The sequence below is a fragment of the Apodemus sylvaticus genome, chromosome 20 (genome assembly GCF_947179515.1).
Source record: "Apodemus sylvaticus chromosome 20, mApoSyl1.1, whole genome shotgun sequence".
NCBI classification, from domain to species: Eukaryota; Metazoa; Chordata; class Mammalia; order Rodentia; family Muridae; genus Apodemus; species Apodemus sylvaticus.
The window spans coordinates 52,077,817-52,090,166 of NC_067491.1; the positions used below are offsets into that span (position 1 = coordinate 52,077,817).

General features: G+C 45.7%; 2 protein-coding genes across 2 annotated transcripts in view; one reads left to right on the forward strand and one right to left on the reverse strand.

Annotated features, from left to right (window-relative positions):
- Positions 1-4,567, forward strand: part of Timp3 (TIMP metallopeptidase inhibitor 3) — a 51,671-nt gene extending 47,104 nt beyond the window's left edge. Inside the window, exon 5 of the mRNA XM_052165576.1 lies at positions 767-4,567. Within this exon, the coding sequence (XP_052021536.1) occupies positions 767-964 (198 nt within the window). The 3' untranslated portion in view covers positions 965-4,567. The remainder of the gene's footprint in view (positions 1-766) is intronic.
- The window catches only part of Syn3 (synapsin III), a 397,752-nt gene that overhangs the window by 286,001 nt on the left and 99,401 nt on the right, over positions 1-12,350 (reverse strand). Inside the window, exons 4-5 of the mRNA XM_052165574.1 lie at positions 9,139-9,295; positions 6,297-6,386 (exon numbers count right to left, since the gene is read on the reverse strand). Coding sequence (XP_052021534.1) covers positions 6,297-6,386; positions 9,139-9,295 — 247 coding nt within the window. The remainder of the gene's footprint in view (positions 1-6,296; positions 6,387-9,138; positions 9,296-12,350) is intronic.

Below are 12,350 nucleotides of genomic sequence, written 5' to 3' on the forward strand. Positions count from 1 at the left end.
CCGTTGTAAGTGGGTTCACTCTGACAGCTGACTCAGCCAGGTCCAGTCCCTTCCCTACATACAAGGTCATGAGAGGGGGGAGCTGACTCACTCTCTCTCCCCTAATCCTCCTCCTCATCTCATGTGCTCTTAATCACCATTATTTCATTGTATAAGAAGTCAAGGCTCAGAGATCTTTGTATATGATCCTGGGTTATATAGCTTGCTGAGTCTGATTTCCAACCCAGGGCAGGTGAACTCTAAACTCTTTGCCTTTATTGTTTGTTTGTTTGTTTGTTTATTTATTTCTATGAGTACACTGCAGCTGTCTTCAGACACACACTAGAAGAGGGCATCGGATCCCATTACAGATGGTTGTGAGCCACCATGTGGGTGCTGGGAATTGAACTCAGGACCTCTGGAAGAGCAGTCAGTGCTCTTAACCACTGAGCCATCTCTCCAGCCCCTACCATTATCATTGTAATTCCTTCATTTCCTACAACAGTGGTAGTCTCCTCTTTCCACATCTAATCTGGGACTCAAATGCTGTGTGACCTGGAACAAGCTGCTTACCCTTTCTGAGCCTCTATTCATCTACGGAGGGGATTCAGAGGTGCACCACAAGTTTAGAGATACCACGTCTGGTGCCCAGTAGATGCTCAATGGCGTGGGGTAGAAGCTGGTGATATCGTTCTGACAGCATTAAAAGGCAGGGACCCCCGGGTTTGAATCCAGGGTGGCCCTGCCACGGTGTAGTCTCCTAACTGTGGCTTGCGTGTCATTACAGATCAAGTCCTGCTACTACTTGCCTTGCTTTGTGACCTCCAAGAACGAGTGCCTCTGGACCGACATGCTCTCCAATTTTGGGTACCCTGGCTATCAGTCCAAACACTACGCCTGCATCCGGCAGAAGGGTGGATACTGCAGCTGGTACCGAGGCTGGGCCCCCCCAGACAAGAGCATCAGCAACGCCACAGACCCCTGAACCCAGACCTGCCCCACCTCTCCTCTATCCCATCCCGCTCAGCGTCCCGGACACTAACTCTTCCCAGATGATGACAATGAAATTAGTGCCTGTTTTCTCGCAAATTTAGCACTGGGGACTTTTAAAGTCCCTGCTGTCTATGGAGTTGATTTGGAAATACCTTCCTGGCCATGCCCCTTCACCCTTCTTTTTGGTTTTGACATCACCCATTTCCAACTGGGGAATCTCTGGTGCCAAGCCGGAAAGAATGAGGCATGTATACACCTCTTCTTCGTGATATATGATCTATATTTTTTTAGGAAAACAGAAATTGAAAAATCTATCCCATCGGGGCATTTTAATAGCCAATCTTCTTTCTTCTTCCTCTCTTGACCACACCCTAGACCCACTTCCATATACACTTCTTCATCCCAGGACACAGGAAGCATGGGCAAGGAAGTTGGCAGAAGTCCAACTGTTTCCCAATCAGTCAAGGGCAGCAAGCAGACAGACGCCAGGTATTTGAGAGGCCTTATACACAGAGGATATACGACTGTGTGTCTGGATCAGACAGTCTGTCTGTGTCTGCATGTCAGAGTGAGGCAGTACCTTCTCCTACAGGGAAAGCACTGTAGGAGTGGGTCACAGTTTCCCAACCCTGTGATACTTGGATTGACCCAATGTTTCAGATCCTGGAACAAGCATCCAAGACTAACAGAACTTTCGGAGTTGGCAAAGGCTTAAACATCTGCCTGGGTTCAGCAGGCAAACCTGCCCATCTGTACAAAACACTGAGATAAAGGGCTGAGAGGAGGTCTTTCCTCTCCTGCCTCCCATGAGACAGTCTCCTGGGAATTTGTGGGGACGTTTGGCTGGAAGCGTGCCAGCATGGAAGCTGGAGACACACACCTGACACTATCCACAGATATAGTCAAGTAGATATGGGTAGAGGATACTATTTCCAAAGTAGCATTTAGCTCATCTAGGGGTCGTGTTTATACATACATTTGCATATACCCGCAGGGGATTATGAGCTAATTTTTTTATAGGACACAGAATTCTATTCAATGCTGTTAAATATGCAAATAGTTTAATCTCTTTTCTTTTGTTGTTTGATGGGAAATTGTGACATTCCAAGTTGACTTTTTTTTTTTTATCTGAATTAAAATTTGAAACTCTGACCACACTCAGCACCCTTTGTCCCTATAACTGGGGTTATCTGACCCTTCATCTCCCTTCTTCATTCTGTTTTGTGTCCCGGTGCCCTTCACTTAACTGCCCTACTGGCTGTCCGACGGCAGGGGAGTGTGAGTGTTAAGTTAGTGCCTTCACATGAAAGGGGGCAGTTGGACATCATCCTACGTCAGTGACATGACTCCTCTCCTGGATCTGGGGAAAGCACACACTTCTTCCCCAGCTCAGTAATGGGTAACTGTCACCTCCTGAGGTGTTCACCTCACAGAATGAACATAGTTGGTGACCGAGGGAGCCAGGCTCTGCCGTCCAACTGTAGGCTTTTTGTTGTGTCGTTTTTTTTGTTTTTTTTTAAATAAAGTACAATACAAATTTTCCCATTAAATAAGATTACTTTAAGTTTTTAGTGTCAACATTGCAATGCCAATAGTAGGTGAGAGTGTATTGCTCAGAGTTGGAGATGGTAAGGCGGTGACATTTAACAAGGTTACCCTCTGTCTCTTTTCAAGATTATGGGGTATTTATCCTCTATTAGTAGCATATCTTTTTCATTCCACTTTAAGAAACACAGTTACCAATTGAGAGAGAGAGAGAGAGAGAGAGAGAGGGAACCAAACAAGTTCTAGTCTTCCCCCACCCCACACAAACCACTGCTTTGTCCAAGTGTTTGACAGAATAGCAGGGCAAGAAGTTAGTTCAGAAGATGGGTGTCAAGTTTCCTCCTGGCTGATTTCATTTCCCTGTAACTTTCCCCTGTGCTGACCGGGTTCCATGGTGTGCAGCGAGAAGGAGCTGAGGCCAGCAAGACAAGTGGTTCTTAGAGCTGAACCTCTGGATTACTGCTGGGAGTTGTCTGTTTCAACCTCAGAGTCTCCTAATATGGCACTCCTGCTCTGCCCTGCTCAAGTGCCCTCCCGTATGTACACCCCAGCATCTTCTTCAAGAGGTCTCTGGCCATTCTCAGCCCCTGGTAATCACCTCCCTCCTACATGGACAGACTTGAGGTGAGGCCTGAGTTGAGGCCCCTGAAGATAAAACCAATTGACAGAGCCAATGGCCCCAGTTGGCTATTGAGGTCTTGGTGAGAAACCCTGGGCAAAGAAAGGTCTTTTGTAAAGTCCCATCATTGGAGAGCGGTTTTTAAGCTTTCGATAAGCTACAGCTTTGTTTATTTCACCTGTTCACTCACTGTATAATTTAAAGTCATTTATGTAGCTGAGACACTTTGGTATTTCAATCATATCGTGAATGTTTTATTTTGCTAAATCATGTGCCATGTGTAGGCGGTCGTGTGTACACTGTGTCTAAGAGAAGAAGAAAAAAAAAAAAGAAAGGAAAAAAAAAAGAAACCCACATGCCATTGTTTTTTTTTCTGATTCAAATTCTACAGTAGAACCGAGGGCAGAATACTGGGACCCAAGCACTCAGCTAGAATGGAGATTCAAAGAGACGGAAGGCACTAGAAACAGCCTCCTCCAGCCTCCTCCCCATGGAATCCTAAGGGTGGGAAGGAGAAGAAAAACAAAAACAAAAACAAAACAAAACAGAAACCAAAAGTACACTTATGTCCTTGTCCTGTGCAGACTGTCCCTAGGTCATCTGCCACCCACTCTCCGAGACCTTTCTCCCACTCAAGCGGGAAGCCACGTTTCTGCGGTCCAGGGCCACGGCCACTGTGACTCCCAGCTCTCGTGGTATCATCCAGGCATCTTTTCTGCCTCCTGACCAAGGATTGCTCTGCACACGCTCTGTTGCACAGGCTAGTCCTCTTCTACAGCCCGGGTGTGGAGCTTGAGGAGACCCCAGGTCTGCTTTCTCCAGGACTAGCCCTGCCACATAGATGCTGTATCATGCTGTGCTTCTTAAAACGATAAAGGACACACAGTGACTTTTGGGGCTAGACCTGTCTGGGAGATCATGTGAGTTCAGGAGGTGTGACTCTTGCCTGCCTCACATCAAGGTGCCATTCATATAGTTGGCGCCCAGCTACTTAAAGTTAAAAATATCACTTTAGTATTTGTATCAGAGAAACTTAAAAAGTCTGATGGTAGAAATCGAGTGAAATGGGAGAAGGCAGGAGAGAGAGGTCACAGTACATCTAAGTTAGCTGTTTGGGTTGAGGAGTAGAGAGGACCCGGGAAATGACTGTGCTCTGGGGACAGGGGTACCTTAGATTCTCTGTCTACTTTTCCTCTAGCAAGTCTGCTGTGCTGAAGCCCAGTGGTGATGAAGAGACGCCAGCCAGAGCAAACCCCAGCTAGAAGGAATGTATTTGTTGCTAAATTTTGTAGCACTGTTTACAGTTTTCCTCCATGTTATTTATGAATTTTATATTCCGTGAATGTATATTGTCTTGTAATGTTGCATAATGTTCACTTTTTATAGTGTGTCCATTATTCTAAACAGTAAAGTGGTTTTATTTCTATCACACACGTGCTGTCTCTTGCCTTCTTGTGTCTTGTCTTGGGAGGTTATAATTAATATCAGAGAGGATCTTGCAAGCGGATTCTATTCTGCCTGCCTTCCTCTGAGCCCTGCACACATCTCTCTCCACCTATGTCTATAGCTTGGGCAATCTCAAGCTCCGTTTTGCAACCGATTTCAGGAGAGGTATTCTTAATGTCTGACTGTGGGCCACCCTTGCTAGTGTTCCGGGTTACAGTCTTTGCCCCTGTTTCGAAGGTCCTCCACTCTGAGAGCCCACCCTACACCAGGCACAGTGGTCTATACACATGTGCACAAACTCTCATCAAACTGCTATATAGCTCTACTCCTCTCAAGGGGAGTAAATTTTTTGTCTAAAATCTAGTCAGTAGACTGGTCTGTGATTAATAATTAGTTACTTTGAAGACAGATCCTGAATTTGTCTCAGAATAGTTACACGTGTCCTGTAGTTGGATTTTGTCATTGTTGTCACCAAATATCAGAAAGAAATAACTTAAAGTGGGGACGATTTATTTTGTTTTGACTCCTGGTTTCAGAAGCTTTGGTTCACTGTATCCAGGAGGCCATGGTAGGACCAGCAGCTTTCACTATGGTAGACCAGAAGTGAAAGAGAATGTCTGTGCCCAGCCTTCCCCCATTTCCTTTTAGTCCTTCTGGGCCCTTCATTCCGTAGATGGTGCCAAGAGACCCACATTCCAAGTGAGTCTTGCTTGGCTCTGTTCATCCTCTCTGGAAAGCCCCTGATAGACACCCAGAAAGTTCATTAGTAATCTGGCTGCTTTCATTTCAGTTAAATTGATAATCCAGGTTTACTTACACGCACTCACACCAACCGGACATCCTTGATTCTGTGACCGATAGGTTGTCGATACAGTAGATCTAATAATCAGTGAGAACCTCTGACGGGCTAGATCGCCCCCACTGAAGCCTGTAGCCCTGCCTGACAGTGCCTTCAAAGAGGCCAGTCCAGCTCAGCGGCCAGAGCCTACTATTCTACAATCCAACCAGTCTCTAGCTATAGTGAGTACACCCTACTCTTATTCCCTGAGACACTCACTCACTGACCGTGCGCCAATCACAGAAACAGATGTTGTAGGCTGAGTCCACGAGCTCAGAATATTTCTACCAAAATTCTAGCTGTGGACACACAACTCTCCAACTTAACTCAGAAAGATGTTATTCTTAAACCTTCCAAATAGGTAGTGAAGCCACACACTCTCAGCTTGGCCCCAACTGACTCCCAGAGATACACTCCAAGGAAAGGAAATCAAACATTTAAGTACGTTGCTCTCTAACAATCAGATCAAATAAAGTAACACAGTTTTTATTAAAATTACAGTGGAAACCAGGTCCCTGGAAAAATGCTGGGGATAACATTTTACCATAAAAACGCCTTTCCCCTTTATACTCCACCTCTGGTTCCAGGATGCCAGCTCAAGGTGTGCCTTGATGTGTTAACAATTAACAGAGTTTCACAGAATGTCAAGTACCTTTGTCACTTGTCCTACTGCCCGATTTTACCCTGGAGAAGTTGAATCTTCCTCAGGGTTCCTCAAGGAACGCTAGACATTCCCACAAGAACAGGACATGGAGACTCCTATGTAGAGTCCAGAGAACCAGGAGGCAAGGCCTGAGCTGCCCAAGGAGACCCAGGAGATGGACATGCAAAGTCGTTCAACATTATAAAGATGAGCAGAATTAAAAAGGCACTCACCATTGGCTTGTGGTTGGGGAAAAATGTTTGCTCCACCAGTGGAAACTTCTCAGGACCCAAGGAATGGAAGATCTTAATGAGCTGAGAGAACTGGGAGAGAAAAGGAGAGATCATTAGCCAGCCAGGCCTTCCCACTAGGGTCCGAGCACCCACTTGACCCTGGCCTTCAACTGTCTGCCCTGCAATAAGTTCTAGAAGCTGCTGTCCACCACCAGGATTAGAAGTCACGCTCCTTAGTTGGATATCACTTTCTCTTTACCCCTTGTGACTTGTCCCTGACCTAGCAGGTCACAACTGGCTACAGCTCAACCACATTTTACAAGTGCTTAACTGCATTCTCAGCCATTTCACACCAAGGTCCTTGCCCGCAGTACAGCCTTCTGGGAGTCCTGCCGTCCCTCTGCCTACAATGCCTATCTTTGTAGGTAGGACAGCATTGTAGGCACTTTGTGATACTCAATCAGAATCTAGACTCTCTCATTCAAATTTAAGAATTTATTTACTGATATTTACTAGCTATGAGACTTGGAAGAGCAGGGGTCACTGTGGGTTTCTGAATGTCACTTTCCTAATTTGTACATTACAAGGTTGGAATGGGAAGTTGGAATACTAGTGGGAAGCATGGGGAATTTGGGATGTAGTGGAGAGTGGGAGACTTCATGAAGGCTCCCTGGACCTATGCTATAAGAGAAAGAAGGGTTCTTTGTGTGGTCAAGGAGACCACTGTTTCTGAAGGCCTTCAGTGGCTGCCATGGCTGTAGCCTTGGGTGCAGGGCATGATTAAAAGGCGGGCAAAGGGTGGTCTTCACGAGCTTTAAAAGGCTGGACCAAGGATCTTATTTACTCCAAAGGCAAAGGGAAATGACAGGCAGGTACCAGAACAGCAGCTTGGATTCTACAAACATAGGTATCTGGTGGGGAGACAAGGAGGCACACTTTGCTCCAAGCAAATGCTAAGATCTTAGACAGAGAGATGAAAGCTAAGAAAGCTCCCGTTCTACACTGGGTTCCTGTGCCCTCGTGAGAAATCATCCGAGTGTGCGGCACAGCACAGAGTCATTCTGGACAACTTCAGAAAGGTGAGAAGTTATGTTTGTGGGTATCACTCAACTTATAGACAAGGAAGTTGGAGTTCAGGGAGTGAGTGCGACTTATAGCTAAGCTCATGGGTTACAGACAAGAGCTACGGCACTTACTGCCTGCTATGTGGGCCTCAATTTCTTCTTTTGTACATTAGAGATACTTGCTTATTAGGATGTGCATATTGGGGCAGAGCACAGGAGATTGTGAATGCTAGTGAAGTTGCTGCTATCAAAACTCTGGACTGTTTCCTTCTCTTGGTACTCAAATCATAGATTTCAAGAGTCTGATGATGCAAAGAGACCATAGCCAGGATGGCTGTAGCCATGACTACCCACATGTATTAAATTAACTCAAATAGTCAGTCAACAAATATTGAGTGCCATGCCAGACAGCATAGTCAGAGTCCGTGTGTAAGAGGCAACAATTGTCACCATTCCTTGAGGTATGCTATCTACCAGCCACCATTACAAACACTTTATATGCCCCTACTGAAAACCAGGAAGGACCTATTATTATCAGCCTTTTAAAAATACGGATGCTGAGTTCAGAGAGGTTAATGAATTTGCTCGAGGGCACACATTAAATGGAGAAACATGGCCTTGGGCAATCTAGCTAGAGAGTCCAGAGTAATCAGGGCCCTTCTCCCTGTGGTGCTGACAGACAGGCAGCCAAACAGGGTGGACCAGGGAGCTGAGGCATTTCATAGCATTTTCTCTTCATCTCTGAGCTGCCTTTGTCCCCTCTCCCAGAGGTATCAAGGTATGTATCATAGGACTGATGACATAATTGTCATATTTGTTAATAGACTGTCCCAGGAGAATAGAAGATCAAGCAGCAGACACTCCATTATCATCACTGTGTGTGTGTGTGTGTGTGTGTGTGTGTAGCTAAAGGAATGGAGTAGAGGGTAGCTAAAGGAATGATGTCATTTAGTTGCAGACCCATTTGTGGGTTGACGGAGTTCAGTTAGGGACAGAGAGTGTTTGAGAGAATGGAGGGGGCCTGGTATTATAGAAAGACCCTTTATTTTTGATGATGTTTGAGTGGAAACCTCAGTGAAGCAAATGAATGGTCGAGACTAGGGAATCCGTGGGGAGAAAGCAACTGTTAAGTGGAGAAAGCGGGCTTCAGGGTCTGATTTCACCATTCACTAGCCCTAAGATCCCAGGGTTTCTTATCCAGTCTGAAAGTAAGCCTCCTTTCTAGGATAGAGGAATGAATGAATCCATCATTAGCTACATTGATAGCATGGATACCGCTTGAAGTTTTCTGGCATTCAATAAGTGTTTGATACCTTTGAAGAGCACAGTAAGAAAATCATGATAAAATGTTAAAAAATGGTAATATATGATTTTGCCTGAGTCAGGGTCTTGCATAGCCTGGGCTGGCTTAGAACTTAGTACATGGCCAAGGAAGTCCCTGTCTGATCCAACCTGCCTCCGACTCCTAAGTGCTGGGATCATAGGCATCCACCACCACATCTGGTTTATAAAGCAGTGGAGACTGAGCCCAACACTGTATTGACTGAGCTATACTTCATCAAGATCAATATTCCTATACCATGATCCTGTATCATAATGTGTTACACATAATATTGGCAAGGCTGCAATTTCTTGAAGAGGCTTCCGGTCAAGTTGTTTGTTAAGCTGTTTAAACAAGAGTCTCCTCCTTGCTGAGGCCCTGTGTTAGGGAAACGGAGCCATTCCAGGACCACCTCATGCTTCCCAGTTTCCTCCAGATGGACTGATCTGTCACCTACCACCCATGGCTTGCTGCAGAAGTTGTACACGGAGTAGAGAGAGTTGACGGCAGGAAGCCCTCCGTACTGCAGCCCGATGACCAGGCTCCGGTAATCCTCAGCCAGGGCCATGCTGTAGGCATGTTGTCGAACCAGGATGAAGTCAGGTTTGAATGACCTGCCAAGAGAGGGAAAAACAATGATATCACATGGCAGCGTAACCAAGGCTTTGCTGGTTATAGACCTGACCCTGTGCATCTGCTACCCAAAGAGCTCTCCGGTGAGATGGCGGGGGGGGGGGGGGGGGGGGGGGCAGAAAGGGCTAGGTACAACTCACAGCTACACGGCTATAAGCCAAATGAACTGAAAAGAACAGGTACTTTCTTGTGTTTGGATTTTAGGCTGTTTCCTAGATTCTCATTTTATATATATAACTATATAACTATATATATATACATATATGTATATATATATAACTAGGGAAATGTTTTAAATAACTAGGCAATGGAATATAACTTTTTACTATGTTCTGAGTGGCATGCAGAATAAATGTATTCCCTTGTGTGTGGATGCTATCAGCTCCCATTTCTCAGAGGGACATCCTAAAATGCAAGAAGGTACATAATTTTCTCAAAGAGACGTGTTGCAAGTTAAGTGGAAGGGTTAGGTCTATAGCTGTCCACCATCTGGTACCCAGACTTCCTCCTTGTAGACATCTGACCAAAATGGCCTTGTGGCTTCCAGGTGGCAACCTCTAGAAAGTAGCAACCTACAAGTGCACACAGCTTCTCTGTTGGGTTCCTCTGAAGACAGAGTCCTGATGAATGGACGGAGTTGGGAGAGAGCTGAGCTATCCCCTTCCCCCACTTTATAGCTTCTCTGAGAAATTAACTCCGTTGACCCACAAAGCTGATGAACAGGAAAGACGCCTTTGAACCCGATTACTGGTTCTCCAGTCCTCATGCTTCTAACGACATATCCTGGCTCTTGGCAGATTTATCCTGTTCCACTGACACTGTCAAAGGCCAACTTATTTTTGTGCTCCTTACTTCTAAGACACATGAGAAAACCAGCCCCAGTGGGCAGAGGGTGGACACTCAACGCGGTGCCATTGATCTGTCTGCCTCATCTGGAGTCATAGCCTTAACTTCACTGAAGTATCGGCTCTTTAAAAATAATTCAAATATAATCTAAAATAACTCTCAGCGAGGAAGGACTCGCTACCACTGAGGACAGACAGAAAGAACGTGCGCAGTGCAGAAGTGTCTCGGGTCAGGCTGACCTTGGCCTTCAAAGACACCCTCGTGTTTGACACGTCTGGGGCAGGTGTGTGAACGGTAGGTGTGGTGGAGACAACCGTGAACACCATCGGCTCCCATCAAAGCAAATGCTAGGGTGTTTTCTGCTAAATGGTCACTTATCTCCACAGGCTACTCAGATCAGACCGCGGCCTGTCTCCGGGAGTCTGACTCGTGGTGTGTTTATAGGAACGGTCAGCCTTAGTGTAGGAAAGTTAAAGTTAGAATCTTGGAGGGAGAGCAGCCGGGATGGAAGAATGGAGGAGGGATCTGATGTCTCTCACTTGAGACAGAGCCGTTTTCGACTTTTACGTGATTTGCCAAAAGACCCATGGAATGCATGAAGAAGCAAAGAAATGGCCAGAGATTTTAACAAAATGCAGAGAAAATTCCCAACAATCTTTATATACACATTTTGATCCGACTATTTATTTTACTGTATGTGGCGTGTAGTCATACACATAATTGATTTCATGCTTTCTCTCCATTATGATTCTGGAATTTTCTACATAATGCATTGAAATGAATAGTTCCTCTAGGACCAAGATATCCTCGAAATCAACATTTCTTTTTCCTTTCTTCCCCTTTTCTCCCCTTGTTCCCTCCCTCTCTCCTCCCCCAGATCTTCTCTCCCTGCCCCCTTCCCTTTTCCCTCTCCTCCTCCTCCTCTTCCTCTGTCTGCTTTTTTCCCATACCTCCTTTTCACCATCATCAGGAATCATATTCAGGGCTTTGCCACATTCTAGGCAAGCGCTTTGTTTTCTTCCTTTGGTTATCCCTCACACTGCCCCCAGAGGACACCTCCCCTTCACGCTGGTTTCAAGGTTCATTTTCCCAATTTCCATCTCTCAACGTCTTTGCCAGCACCACAGAGTGTTTTGTAGTTCTTTGCAGTACTGGGAACTCAGTCCAGAGCCTGTCCATGCCTTTCCATCCAGCTATAGCCCTCAGCCCTGCTTTCCCCCCTTTAAGACAGCATCTCATTAAGGTGCCTCTTGAATTCCCTCTGTAGCCCAGGCTGGCCTTGACCTTGTTTTCCTGCCTTAATCTCTCAAGTACCTGGAGTAACAGGCCTGTATCCATCAGGTCCCATAACACTATAGTTTCTTGAACAATGAGAGTTTCAACTTGCTGTGTCACATCCCCCAAAAGATACCATGTATGTCTCTGTTGCTTGACTTGGTGCTTTCAAAAATTCATCATTTGCTTTGTCTTCCTTATATGACTGCTCACAATTTTTTTTTTCCATTTTAAAAACTGTGGTTCACCACTGTGCTTCCTCGCAGGGCATCTATACAATAAGGACATATAGCCCTTTTCCTATCGAGTGTGGTGATATTTTTACTGGGTGCATCTTTTTATAAGGCCTGTAAATGTGTTTGCCCTGTACTTCCCCTGGTCTATCTTATCAGATGTTGCTTTTTGCTTTCGCTCTGTTGGCTGTAGAGAGAGGGGCCAGGTAGCTAGGCAGGATCCCTTCCTGGCAGGTGGCCTCCCTTGTAGACATAATGGCAGTGGACTCAGTGTCTTGCCAGGGGTAAGGCCACTTGGAGGGCACAGTCAGAAGTCTCATGCTGGCTCTCTTCCTAGGTTCTTTAGATGTGCGAAGAATTCATAATAGGGACACAATGGAGAAAATACAGTCACACCCCACTGCTTAGGAAGAGAGTGCCCAGGCCAGCTTGTAAGACTAGACTAGTGTTTTAAAGAAAAGATTTTATTTTTATTCTTAAGTATGTGTCTGTGGGGAGTGGAACGTAGGCAAGTTGCCTGTGTGTGGACACAGTGCTCACAGAGGCCAGAAGAGGGCGATGGTGAGAGCGTGCAGAGATGTAAACAATAAATATGGGGAGGAACCGCCATCGTGAAGAGGAAGGAGTTCTTTCTTGAGGTCACAGGGAAGAAGTGAAGTATGTGGCCCTTATAACTTTGTAT